The following is a 12631-nucleotide window of genomic DNA, read 5'->3' on the forward strand; positions in this document are numbered from 1 at the left end:
TGTTTAGAAACCTTTACATGCTCATATGAAAAGGCTTTTCATTCCCTCTCCTTCTGTCTAACAATATTTAGTCATTTATGGCTTCTGTTAATAAAGCTTCATTTGAACATTTATTACCTTAAATAATTACATGGCCAAGAGAAGAATTCTACTTTATGGAAGGATAGACATGTGATCTGATACACTTTTGTTCTGTAGGAACTTCATCTTCTTATAGGAAACTTCATCTCAAAAACCCTAAAAGGGGGCTTCCCTGGTGGCGCAGTGGTTGAGAGCCTGCCTGCCGATGCAGGGGACACAGGTTCGTGCCCCGGTCCGGGAAGATCCCACATGCCGCGGAGCGGCTGGGCCCGTGAGCCATGGCCGCTGGGCCTGCGTGTCCGGAGCCTGTGCTCTGCAACGGGAGAGGCCACAGCAGTGAGAGGCCCATGTACCACAAAAAAAAAAAAAAAAAAAAAAAAAAAAACCTAAAAGGACGTAATCTAGAATCTGGAAATAACCTCTAGAACCATGCTTCTCCAATTTTAATAAGCATACAAAGCATTGGGAGATCTTGTTGAAATTCAGATTCTGAGTCAGTAGGTGGCAACTGAAATTCTGCATTTCTGTCAAGCTCCCAGGTGATGCCAGTGCTACTCCTTGCAATTTTTGTAGCAAAGCTAGAAGACCTGAAGGCATTCAGTCCAGTGGGCATCCACTAAGCTACCCTGGTCATTGCTGTGGAGGAGAGACATGACAGGCTTAAAAGATAAAGAAGCCCTTGTCTTTGAAGAGAGAAAATAACCATATAAGAAGAAAGTTTTCTATATCTAGTTTTATTCATAAATGTTTAAGAAACACATGACATTTTTTATCATAATATTGGTTGATACTATCAAAGCAGTTACCTAAGGCAGTGATACTCTTATGTCACCTTTGAGCACACCAGTATGTAAATTTCATCAGTTTCTATTTATTCAAATAAGAAGCTATAGCATTACATAATGTATGTCCATAGGCTTTTAAAATTTTTTTAAAAAACTTTTTTTTTACTCTATTAAAATAGACATATCTAAACCAAAATGTTTCATCTGAATGTAGAAATCTATAGCTGCTTAAAAATATTGAATGATGTCCTTAAATATGCACATTTTTAGTTTATTTGGATTTTGACTCTTTAGGGGACACAGTTAATGAGTATATGTGAGCTTTCAAGAGATCGGTTATCCCACATCAACTTCATAATGTCAATTCTTGATTATTTTTGTTTAATGAATAACACTAACACGGATAATGCAAAATTAGAATCATTCCAAACACCATTATAATTAGCATTCCGAACTCATTTTGATAACAGATATAACTTCCTAATTGTGTTTTCTTCAAATAATATTAACTTTTTTTCATCACTTGATAGCAGAAAGTTGACTTCAAAGTAGTCTAAGGAGAGAGATGGACCCCAGGCTTCAATTTAGTAACAATAGTAAAGCCTATTTATGTGGCTTGGTATGTACTTCACCATCTGTTTTCACAGCTGTCTTTTCCAGGTTTAACCTAAGAAAGGCTACAAACCTAGTATAGGCAGAGCCAATTCACAAATCCTCAGCATTTGGACTCAGGGGTCATTCAGGCATATTGACAAGAAGATCCTACTTTGTGTGTTTGAGATGATGAGGAGACAGAAAAGAAGAGGGAAAAGACAATCTCATTAACAACCCTGTGAAGCAAGTACTGTTCTCATCCCGTTTCCAGAAGAAACTGTGGTCTCAGTGCTTCCTAAGTGCACATGTCACTGGAGTAGAACTGGCATTGGAACCTAGGCAGTGTGATTCTGTAACCTCTTGAGTTGTTTTTAATAATCCCCTTGAGTTGCAATTATAGTTAGGTACAGACCTGATAATAAAGTGTTTCAAGAAATAACCACTACCCCACAGAGCCATCTGGTTTCTCTCAGACCCATCACTGGGCCTTTTCTATTTCTGGTTAGTAGGGAATGGTCTCCAGCCGTGGTTCTCCCTCCCCATTTCCTCTCTTCCCACTCAGGATAGCAGGCAGTCTGAACATTTTATCTACTTAGCATCTCCAGTAAGGCAGTCTGTGAACACACTTCGCCTTCAATTTAGTAGCTGTTTTTTGACAGTCATGCTAAGCTCTGGGAGTGGACATAATTCAGAAAAGTGTCCCAGCATCAAGAAACTCAGTATAACAATGGGTGGTATGATAACAAAGTTCTTTTAGGAAGACAGAGTAGGTGGTGTTATTTTAGGTTTCCAATGTGGAGCTATTCACTGCTCATGTAATTTAGAGCTATGTTTATTTGGATTGGTGTTTAAAATTAGAAGTTGACCATCTGTATTTTTCTTGATAAGTATGGAGTTATCCTGACCCAAAGGTTTTTGAAGGTCAAGAATAGCTTATATTTGCAACATTATTTTTGGAAAAGAAAAAAGGATACAGAAGAGTCGGAAAATAATACCCAGCAGTTGAAGACTTAAGACAACTTCGGTATACATCCAAAGAGACATGTTATGCAGCCATTGAAATAAAAATTATAAAGTATGTATAACAACATAAAAATCATAAACATGCATGTGCTAGACCTCAAGCAAAATGAGACAAGAAAAAGTGAACTTGACGTTTGTAGAGTGTTTATTATGTGCATGTATCAATACTATGCTACATTTATTTTCTCATTTTATCTTTCTAACAACATGCAAAAAAAGTTGATGTTTATTCAGTGTTTCATAAATGAAAGAATTGGGACACAGATATGTTAAGCGGCCTCACCAAGGTCACAGCCGGTGGTCGAGCAAGAACTCAAATCCAGATCTCTTCAAATCCAAATCTGATCATCTTTTCCCAGCTGATTTGCTCTGAGCTCTTCATCCCTCCCCCCAGCATTGTTTTTGATTCAGAAATAATTGTATTTACAGTAAAGAATGGAGTCAAATGAATTCAGCTGAACAAAATGCTTGCATTGTGAAAACACTAAACCATAAAAATAATTGTGAATTATTTTAGGCTGTATCATAGTTGCCAAGACAATTAATAGTTGACACCATCTATAAAATGAAAATATAATCTTAGCATAAACAATTTTAGTTTTATCGGATGTTTGAAATATGCATTTATGTAACTGCCAAGGTATCAGCTGCCCTTTGTTAGCCAGAAAGTTCCAGGGACAAGACAAGAAGAGAACAGCCCTTATTCGTAGATAACAAGCAAAGTGTTATTTCCTTTGGGAAGGCCTTGTTGTTGTTAACTAATGTTTGAGAATTTGGGGATGGAAACCCTTGTATTAAACTAGTGCTACATACTATATTGCTATATTGATTGTAAACATCGACCATTACAAGTTTAAAAGCTGTTTGACTTAAAAATTAGAACTTTATCTCATTAAACTACATGAGTTAAATTTGGAAAGCATTTTAGCGGTTACATTTAAATTTTTTTCAGGGTTTTCACCCTGAAAAACATCAGTAAAATTTAACAATATATTTTACTTATTTATATATGTTTGCAGAAATGGCCTAGAATATTGCTAAGGAGAGAAAGCAAAGAATGGGTAGGCATAGGTTTGTTAACTTTTCCCACTTAATTTTTTATTTCTTGGCATTGAGTTGAAAAAAAGTTCAATTCTTTCCATCTAAAATTGTATCCCGTTTAACTTTTTTTTTTAGGAAAGTAGAGTGTAACTAGGTTACTAGGTCTCCATAGGTAACCTATACTTTCTCATTAAAGAAAAAGCTATTTCCCTAACTGCCTGCCCTCTTTAAAGCACAAAGTACACAGCAGCTGTTTGAAAACCATTTTTTCCCTTCCTGTTTTATCTATTTGTATAAATTGCTACGTTGCTTCCATAAAATGCCTCCAGACATAAGGGAGCCATTTGCATAAATGGATGAAGATTTTTGTCTTCCATGAAGGAAAGCTTCCCATGGCCTCTTAATCGTTTTCCTTCCTCTCTCTGGTTCCAGTATCCGGCTGCTCTGATGAACTTGGGAGCCATCCTGCACCTCAATGGACGACTCCAGAAGGCCGAGGCCAACTACCTGCGGGCGCTGCAGCTCAAGCCGGATGACATCATCACGCAGTCCAATCTCCGCAAACTCTGGAACATCATGGAAAAGCAAGGCTTGAAGACTTCCAAGACTTGACACAGGAGGGCCGTATCTCATCCTCCTCCATATTTGAAAGCCAGCTTCATTAACGAACAGAACTTCCCAGCAGTGCTATGACAAGAGCTAGTTTGGACTTCAAGACAGGGGGCAGAGGTCGCTGAGGTCACTGCCACTTCTGGGAGTATCCACTTTGCTGTGGGCACAGCCGTGAACACCAAAAAGAGGAACATTGGAAACCTTCTGCAGGATGTAATTGTTACCCATAGAACTGTAAACCAGAGCACTTAAAACAGGATCTTTTGGCATTCTTAAAGGGGGGAGGGGAGTCTAAGTTTCAAATTTTGTTCAATTTTGAAAGCTAACTTAGAAATTATACTATTCCTTAAACACTGTGAGAGGAAGTCAGAATTTCTGTTCAGCCACGGTAAACTATTACAGTCAAGTGTTCACACGCAGTGATTCAAGTGTCGTGTGAATCCTGGTGAGCTGGCCGGTTGTCCTGACGCTGCTGTCTTCCCTCTTTGGGACAGCCTGCTTATCAGTGTCTAAAACTTAGAAAACTTTTTTTTTTTTAATACTGTGTCAGGATCTGTCAGAGTCTACGTTTGTTTCCTGACTAGTGCACATAAAGTTTTATTATTTAGATGTCACCATCATTTCATGTTCTGAAAAGGGTATACAGAACAGAGCAACCCATGTTTCTCACTGGTGTTGTAGGAGGGACTGGGGAGGCCTTATGCGTTCCAGGCAGGCATTTTTTACTTTGACGTCACTGACGTTTTCCCAAAACTGCCTAGGAGGATTCATTGTATCAATTCTTAGGCTTTTGAAATTGCCTTTTAAAATGGCTATTCCTGGTTAACGCTCATGCTAAGGCAGTAAATCAAAAGGAAGCTTAACAAATGGTCTCGTTCCAATAACTAACCAGCAGCTATTAGACAAAAAGGGAAGATGCTTTGTGCCTTCCAGATGCTGCTGGGTTAAAAATCAAGTCTGTGCGAGGGTGTATAATGATGGTTGCCAACGATTTTATATTTTGAAAAGAGTTGGTATGAAATGCTAATCACTTTCTAATAGGTACCTAAACAGCAGTGCTGATAAGTTTTTGAGGAATTATTTTTAATCATACTTTGTTCTTCCCAAAAGACATAAAAAATGACTTATTTTAAGCTGCAGTAGACTATAGCATTAGCCCACGTGATTCTAGGTCTCCTGCCAAGTGCTTTTCACAGTTGAAAACTATTTTTCACTAGCAAATTTGGCATTTTATTTCATTACCTATTAGTAACCACTTCAGTGATAATTTCACAAGTAAAAGACTATAAGGGAAGTAGAGAGAAACATTTACTGAACATTTTTTGACTTGCAGTCAAACTTTGCTACTAAAAATTAACTTTGTAAAAACAACAATCCACTCTCAACTTCTTCCTAGAGAAAGTAGCTATACAATACCCAACATATTTATTTATTTATTATTCTACCATAGCAAAATAACAAAACTTGATTCATTAAACCAGTTCTTTGCAACTTAAAATTAGCTTTTTTTCTTGTCCTTTCACATTCAGTGTATATACGGTCAGCGTCCCCATTTCAGGGAAGCTGGACATGCAAATAGATCATATTATGTTTTCTTCATATTTTATATGTTTTGCTGCATATCTGAATAAGGTGGGATAAAGAATTAAAGTAGTGTTCCTATGGCATTAGTGTTTTGCTGAGAAGGGCAACATAGTGAGATTTGTTGATGGCATTAAAAGAAGGCCCTCCTAATGTGTATATTATTTGGTAAACATTTCATTGAAGGGCCAAAAGTTAAATTATAATGAAATCACTGTGTTTTCAGAATGATATTTAATGTTTAACAACAAACACGTGGTCAAACCAAAAGCATGGGTTGAAGTATATTTTTCATCTTCTAGTACATTGGCAATTGCAAAAAAAGAATTAAAGGAAAGAAGGAATTTAATATAAGGATATAGAGGTGAATTCAGTGTCTAACATTTTTATTTATTTAAATAGTTATTGACCTATGATGACTTCCTAGTCTTAACATTTTGTGTCTTTTTATTGTTATTGTTCTTCTTTTCACACACTTGGTTCTTGGTAGGTTCGCTGATGGCACAGCAGAGGCACTTCATGTTGACCCAATTCCCAAGTAGCATTAATAATTGGGCCTGTGTCATAAAATGCATGGATCATTAACAACTAAATGTCCCTGACACCTTTCACTACAGGGCTGGGCTTAGTAACTGACCAACTTGGGGGGAGGGTTGAGGGGGTCTATAGAACATGGTCAAAAAATGTCTCCGCTCAGGGATTTATGGTGGATTATTGCAGACAGTGCTAAAAATATAGAGCACAAGTTTACTAAATTAAAATTTTATTTTTTGAGAAACTGTTGTTTGTATAAATTATCAAGATTTGTAGGCTTTCCTTTTGTAGAAATAACTGTTTTATGTGCCAGAGAATTTCGATTTTGTTTTCAACAATAAAGCATTGATAACAAATACGTTTATAAGCCTTTTTAAAATCGTCTACAGCAACAACACTTATACTGTCCTGGATTTTAACAGACCGATGAGAAAGCTGGAAATCTCCAGAAACTTTTCCCAAACACCATTTTAGATATTAACTTTGAAGATTCCTTTAGGTTTTATTTAATGACCTCATCAAGTTGTCTCACATATTTGGAACTTTTTCATTTGGTCCACGATTTACTTGCTAAACAAAAGCTCTTCACTCCACTCTTTGGAAGTAGACAATGAACTAACACAATAACATCAGAGAGCAGTTGTAAGAAGTTGGGGGCATGTTTTGGAAAACTTAAGAGAAAAACTTTACAGAAATTTCAAGTGAACAAGAAGCTTCAAATTCCAGCAGTACCCCCAGGGGGCAAAATACATCTCAAATCTCTATGGAATAACAACATCAAGAGGTCAATCAATATGTGGTGAAGTGGCAGAGGGAATGAAAGCCAATTCAAAGTCTTCTCTGATTGCATTCTGCAGGAAGACCACCCAAAATCACACTGGAAGAAGGTTAAAATCCTGGTACGCACCTTTCTCCACTACAAAACTAAATATAAAAAAGTTACCCTGGTTGCATTGCCATTTCAGCTTGTGGCGGTTCCAATGCTTAAGCCAAGTTTTCTAGCAATACCCCTTCATTAAACTGAGTTGAGTGTTAAATAGTACGAAGCAAATTCTATAGTATTGGAAATAATACTTAAATTAAGTGAAAAATCATATTCCAAAGGTACATAGAAATGAATTGGAATGATTACAATTCGTAAATTATCCACAGAAACCCAGTTTTTCCCTTGTAGGAGAATAACCAAGCCTTAGATGCATTTCCTTTCTTTGTACTGGAAATGTATGCTATGTGAAAACTGTCATCACTTTCATTTGTGAAAGCATCAAATGAAAAGTCATTGGATCCCCAAATCTCAACTTTTTAGAAAGTGATTTTCAAAAATATCATGTTGATCATGAGCAAATAGTAGATGTAATTTTCATTTATGGTCTATTTTATGTTCTACTCAACAGTGTGCCAGGCTAGAAAAACAATGTGAGAAAAGAAAGACGTGGCCCCTGCCTTCACTGGTTTCAGAGCGTAGTGCCTCAATCCAAGGTAAAACTCTACCCTGATTTTAGAATAGAATCAGTTATGCAATTATTTCATATACTAAGACAACTTAATATCTAACATTTCTGTAGCCTGTTGTATAACTGCCACTAACTAGTTTTGGGAACTTGGTTAAATCACTTACCTTGGGGACCTTATACTCCTCAGGTGGAAAGTAAATGGCTTTAGTTACATGTTCACTGAAGTCTTGTTTGGCTCTCACAGTCTAAATTGTTCAGATGTTTTTCATGCCTTACCTGTCTAGTCTGTCTGGATAGCTATAACAAAACACCACAAGCTGGGTAGTTTATAAATAACAGAAATTTGTTTCTTACAGTTCTGAAGGCTGGAAGTCTAAGATTAGGGTGCCAGTATAGTCGAGTGAGGGCCCTCTTCCAGGTAGCAGACTTCCTGTGCCCCCTCACATGATGGAAGGGGTGAGAGTATAAGGGCATTAGTTCCATTCATGAGGGCTCTGCCCTCATGACCTAATCACCTCCTAATACCATCACCTATGGGTGTTAGGTATTCAACATATGAGTTTTGGTGGAATGTAAATATCCACACCATAGCAACCTCCTTTCATCTTCATGATCAATCTGTAGTAAGAGAGGTAGAGAAGGTGATTTGTGGGAGATGGAATAGCTAGAGAAATACCAAAGGGGGTGGAGAAACCACCTCCGGACTCAGGTTCACTGCCTGAGTGCTCTCATGACACAGGACATGTGAGCATAGGGCAGCATGGGGACAGGCTTGCTGCTTGCTAGCTTTGGGACATGGACAGGTTATTTCATACCTCTGAGCCCTGGTTTCCTTAACTGTGAAGCTGGAACATAACCTCACACATCCACAGGGTGTTTGGCATAAAATAAAATCCTTATAGCTAAATTTTATCCTATACTCAAGGAATTAGGCAATGTATAATTTTGTTATTATATAAACATTTTAACAAGATAATCGAATTCTCTGTCAGTTTTTTTACCTTGTCTACTGTATTTTATGTTCTACTCAACAACAACTCAAGCTTTCCTTATAACTGACTCCTGAATGTGCTGTACCCATGTCTCTCAGCAGAATAGAGTCATGCTTTTCTCCAGGATCAGAACTAGAGAATCGGGGTCTTCTAAATATGGCCATTTTTATCAGAACAGTGGTTGAAGTAGGGAATTTGGCCCTGCTTGGGATATTAACATTTTTCTATAGGTCACCAATAAAACAAAACTATGTCATCTTTTCTGTACACAGAAAATCTGATGATATCAGCAACCCTTATTATAACTACTACAAATTAATGATTATTATTGATTATACATTAGCCACAATGTGTCTCTATTTGACCTTCAAGCTCTACATTTTTGAGAAAGCCAAGGTGGAGAGAGAAAGGATGGGCACATGGGAAATGGACAGTTAATTGCCATTAGAAATAATTAAGTTTTTGTTGTAGAAGAAGAGAATTTGATTGGAACAGTTTGTGTCCTTTTTGGTTGCTTCATAACCTGCCAAGATTGAGCCACTGTATTATAGGGGGGAAAACATTTAACAAAGAAGAGAATGGACAGAACAACCACAGGAGAGGTTGGAAAAATGTTCAACCAATTTGAAGTTTAGTCTAGAACTGTCTGTCTATTCTGATTTGAAATATATTTAATTTCTCTCCTACATCCTTTGGATTTGACAGGAATATCCCTCATTCAAGACAAAGCTATCAGCCATTCTCAAGTCAGATGGAGAGAATAGAGTTCTATATTTCAGTAATAGCTCAAGACTCCTAGAAGCACTTTTTCTAATAATTTTCTATCATGTATCTTTCTTTTCCATCCCAGAAGACTCAAAATAACTCCTCTGAGAACTTTCTCTTGGCAACATCATTGAGCAGCTAGAGACTATAATGAAAGTTTAAAAAACATATTGAGAGAGAAATCAGCAAAGTAATTTCTTTCCAAAAATACTAAAAATGTCATAAAAGAATTAAAATGCCTTGTTTTTTTCAGCTGGACACTCCTCTAGTATTGTGTAAAAGATCATTTGCTACCAGAGAATCAGAATTGGTGAGGGAGGAGAGGGGTGAGTTTGTGTGTGAGGAATAGAAATAAATGATTACCTTTTATTTTTTTTTAATTTATTTATTTATTTATTTTTGGCTACATTGGGTCTTCGTTGCTGCGCGCGGGCTTTCTCTAGTTGCGGAGAGCGGGGGCTGCTCTTCGTTGTGGCATGCGGGCTTCTCATTGCGGTGGCTTCTCTTGTTGCAGAGCACGGGCTCTAGGCACACAGGCTTCAGTAGTTGTGGTGCACAGGCTTCAGTAGTTGTGGCGCACGGGCTCTAGAGCGCAGGCTCAGTAGTTGTGGTGCACAGGCTTAGTTGCTCCACGGCATGTGGGATCTTCCCAGACTAGGGATCGAACCCCTGTCCCCTGCATTGGCAGGCGGATTCTTAACCACTGTGCCACCAGGGAAGTCCCTACCTTTGATTTTAATGTAGGCCCTTTTCTAATCTCATTTAGCAAGTAATGGCCATATTGACTCTGGCAATAATTAGCTTTTTAATTTTGCAGACATCAATTTATTAAATTACATTAAGCCAATTAGTAATCTCAATATGTTTTCATTTTTAGTTCTTTTTGTGTTATTTAAAAAATGTTATGCTTAATGTCTGGATATTTTGTTTCCTTTGCAATAGACTATTATTCTGTAAATGTTCCTTTGCCTATACTTTGTGATGATGGCTGTTTGGGAAATTTCACTGGAATTATGATATTTTAAAGTATCTTTTTAGAAATCTGTCCTATACCACCAAGTATTTAGCTGTTAATACATAGTATTCTATTAAGTTTCAATTGAATAATTTTGCATTAAATGATAGAGAAGGGTACATCAATATTAGGTTTTATTATATCCCATTGGGTCTATTCTCCCAATTCCCTACTGATGATATTAATAAAATGTGATTATACTGGCAAAGCATATCTTTCTATAATGTGAGTCAAGAAACTTTATCAGTTAATTTTTTGTCACTTATGTTTATAGAACTAATTTTTGCTTGGACTTGTATTCATTCCAAAATTTTGCTCTGTGAATGATGCTAAAGATGTTAGTCTGCTACTATTACTCAAGTGGCCACAAAGTGATATTCATGGAAATCATAACAGCAACATGAACCCACATGCCGCAGAGCAACTAAGCCCGCACGCCACAACTACTGAGCCTGTGCTCTAGAGCTCATGAGCCACAACTACTGAGCCCTCATGCCACAAATACTGAAGCCTGCGCACCTAGAGCCCATGCTCTGCAACAAGAGAAGCCACCACAATGAGAAGCCCACCCACTGCAATGAAGAGTAGCCCCCGCTCACCGCAACTAGAGAAAGCCTGCATGCAGCAACAAAGACCCAACACAGCCAAAAATAAATAAACAAATAAATTTTTAAAAAAATTATAATATTCTCTCCTGCTCACTAGCAGGAGAGAATATTAGGTTTGACCTCTGCACTTTGAAATGAAGAAGCTGTAGCTTATAGCAGTCACATGACATAGCTTAGCTTACACATTCACAGGGATCAAACGTAGCAGGTAAAATATCGAGTCCTAGCTACAGGTTACATCCTACATGGCTCAATGCCAACCATCTAGAGTTTGTGAAACATCTCTTCTTTGGAGGAGAGAGTAGACACAAAGCTCACCAGCAAAGGTTTGCTCATGGATTCTTTATGGATTGCATACGTGGAAGATATTACTACCTGAAACTTCTAATCACTAAACTCAGTGAGGGTCCCTGATTTAAGACATGAACTCTTCATTTTAGGATAAATTTATGAACCATGCCTAACAAAACACAGCTGGTCTAAGTAAAAGTGGTACAGAGAAGCATTAGGGTCGATGAAACCATTTCCAAAGATCCATTCCTGTCATCTGATGACACTGCTTGGTTATTTCTTCTGACCTGGCCATGATGGATCAGTGATCCAAAGTTCATTAGTGATTTCAGCAGGCACAATGTGCAAGATTTCAGTAGACATAACCAAATTGGACGTGACCCTTCATGACGAAACTGGCTAGCTTTTTTTTTTTAATCTTTAAATTTTTGGCTGCGTTGGGTCTTTGTTGCTGCACGCAGGCTTTTCTCTAGTTGTGGCGAGCGGGGGCTACTCTTCATTGCAGTGCGTGGGCTTCTCATTGGGTGGCTTGTTGCAGAGCACAGGCTCTAGGCGTGCGGGCTTCAGTAGTTGTGGCACTTGGGCTCTGTAGTTGTGGCTCACAGGCTCAGTAGTTGTGGCGTGTGGGCTTAGTTCCTCCACGGCATGTGGGATCTTCCCAGACCAGGGCTCAAACCCATGTCCCCTGCATTGGCAGGAGGATTCTTAACCACTGCACCATCAGGGAAGCCCCTGGCTAGCGTTTTATCCTTTATTTTACTTGAGGCTCTTCTATTTGGAGTGCACTAGCTAGATGAAAGCTTTTTATAGGCCAGAGAATAATTATAAAATATGAATAACATGCCATTTCCCTGTTGCAGTGTAACAACAGTAAATACATTTGCTACAAGTCTTTATGATCATTGACTAATCTGTGTGATTCCCTTTCACCAACCTTGTCCACCTTCTTTCTCTCTGTTATACACACACACACACATGTGCTTGCACACACATCCATGTACACCCACACACACACAGTCACACTCTGACTCACTCACTATGTGGCTGGAAAATCTACAACTAAACTTGAGTTCAAACATAAGTGTTCATTTGATCCTCCAGGAGAGGAAGTCATGAGGATTGACACATACTTTGAAATGTTTTGATTAGCGGAGGAAATAAAGTGAGATCAAAGCTTTTGTCCTTCAGTGAGCAATTTAAATCCAGGCAAGCAAGAGTCCAAAGGAGATGAGGGCAGGCACTTCTTAAGCTACTG

General features: G+C 38.1%; 1 protein-coding gene across 3 annotated transcripts in view; it reads left to right on the forward strand.

Moving 5' to 3' along the window:
- TMTC2 (transmembrane O-mannosyltransferase targeting cadherins 2) overlaps nt 1-12631 on the forward strand; it is an 804716-nt gene that overhangs the window by 399567 nt on the left and 392518 nt on the right. For 2 of the 3 annotated variants that reach the window (XM_059080819.2, XM_067009831.1), the window contains exon 13: nt 3957-6601. The exons of the other annotated variant lie outside the window; for it this stretch is intronic. In XM_059080819.2, the coding sequence (XP_058936802.1) occupies nt 3957-4136 (180 nt within the window). In that variant the 3' untranslated portion in view covers nt 4137-6601. Of the gene's footprint in view, nt 1-3956; nt 6602-12631 lie in introns of those variants that run through there. 3 annotated transcript variants of the gene reach the window in all.

This window comes from Kogia breviceps, chromosome 12, assembly GCF_026419965.1.
Source record: "Kogia breviceps isolate mKogBre1 chromosome 12, mKogBre1 haplotype 1, whole genome shotgun sequence".
Lineage (NCBI taxonomy): Eukaryota > Metazoa > Chordata > Mammalia > Artiodactyla > Physeteridae > Kogia > Kogia breviceps.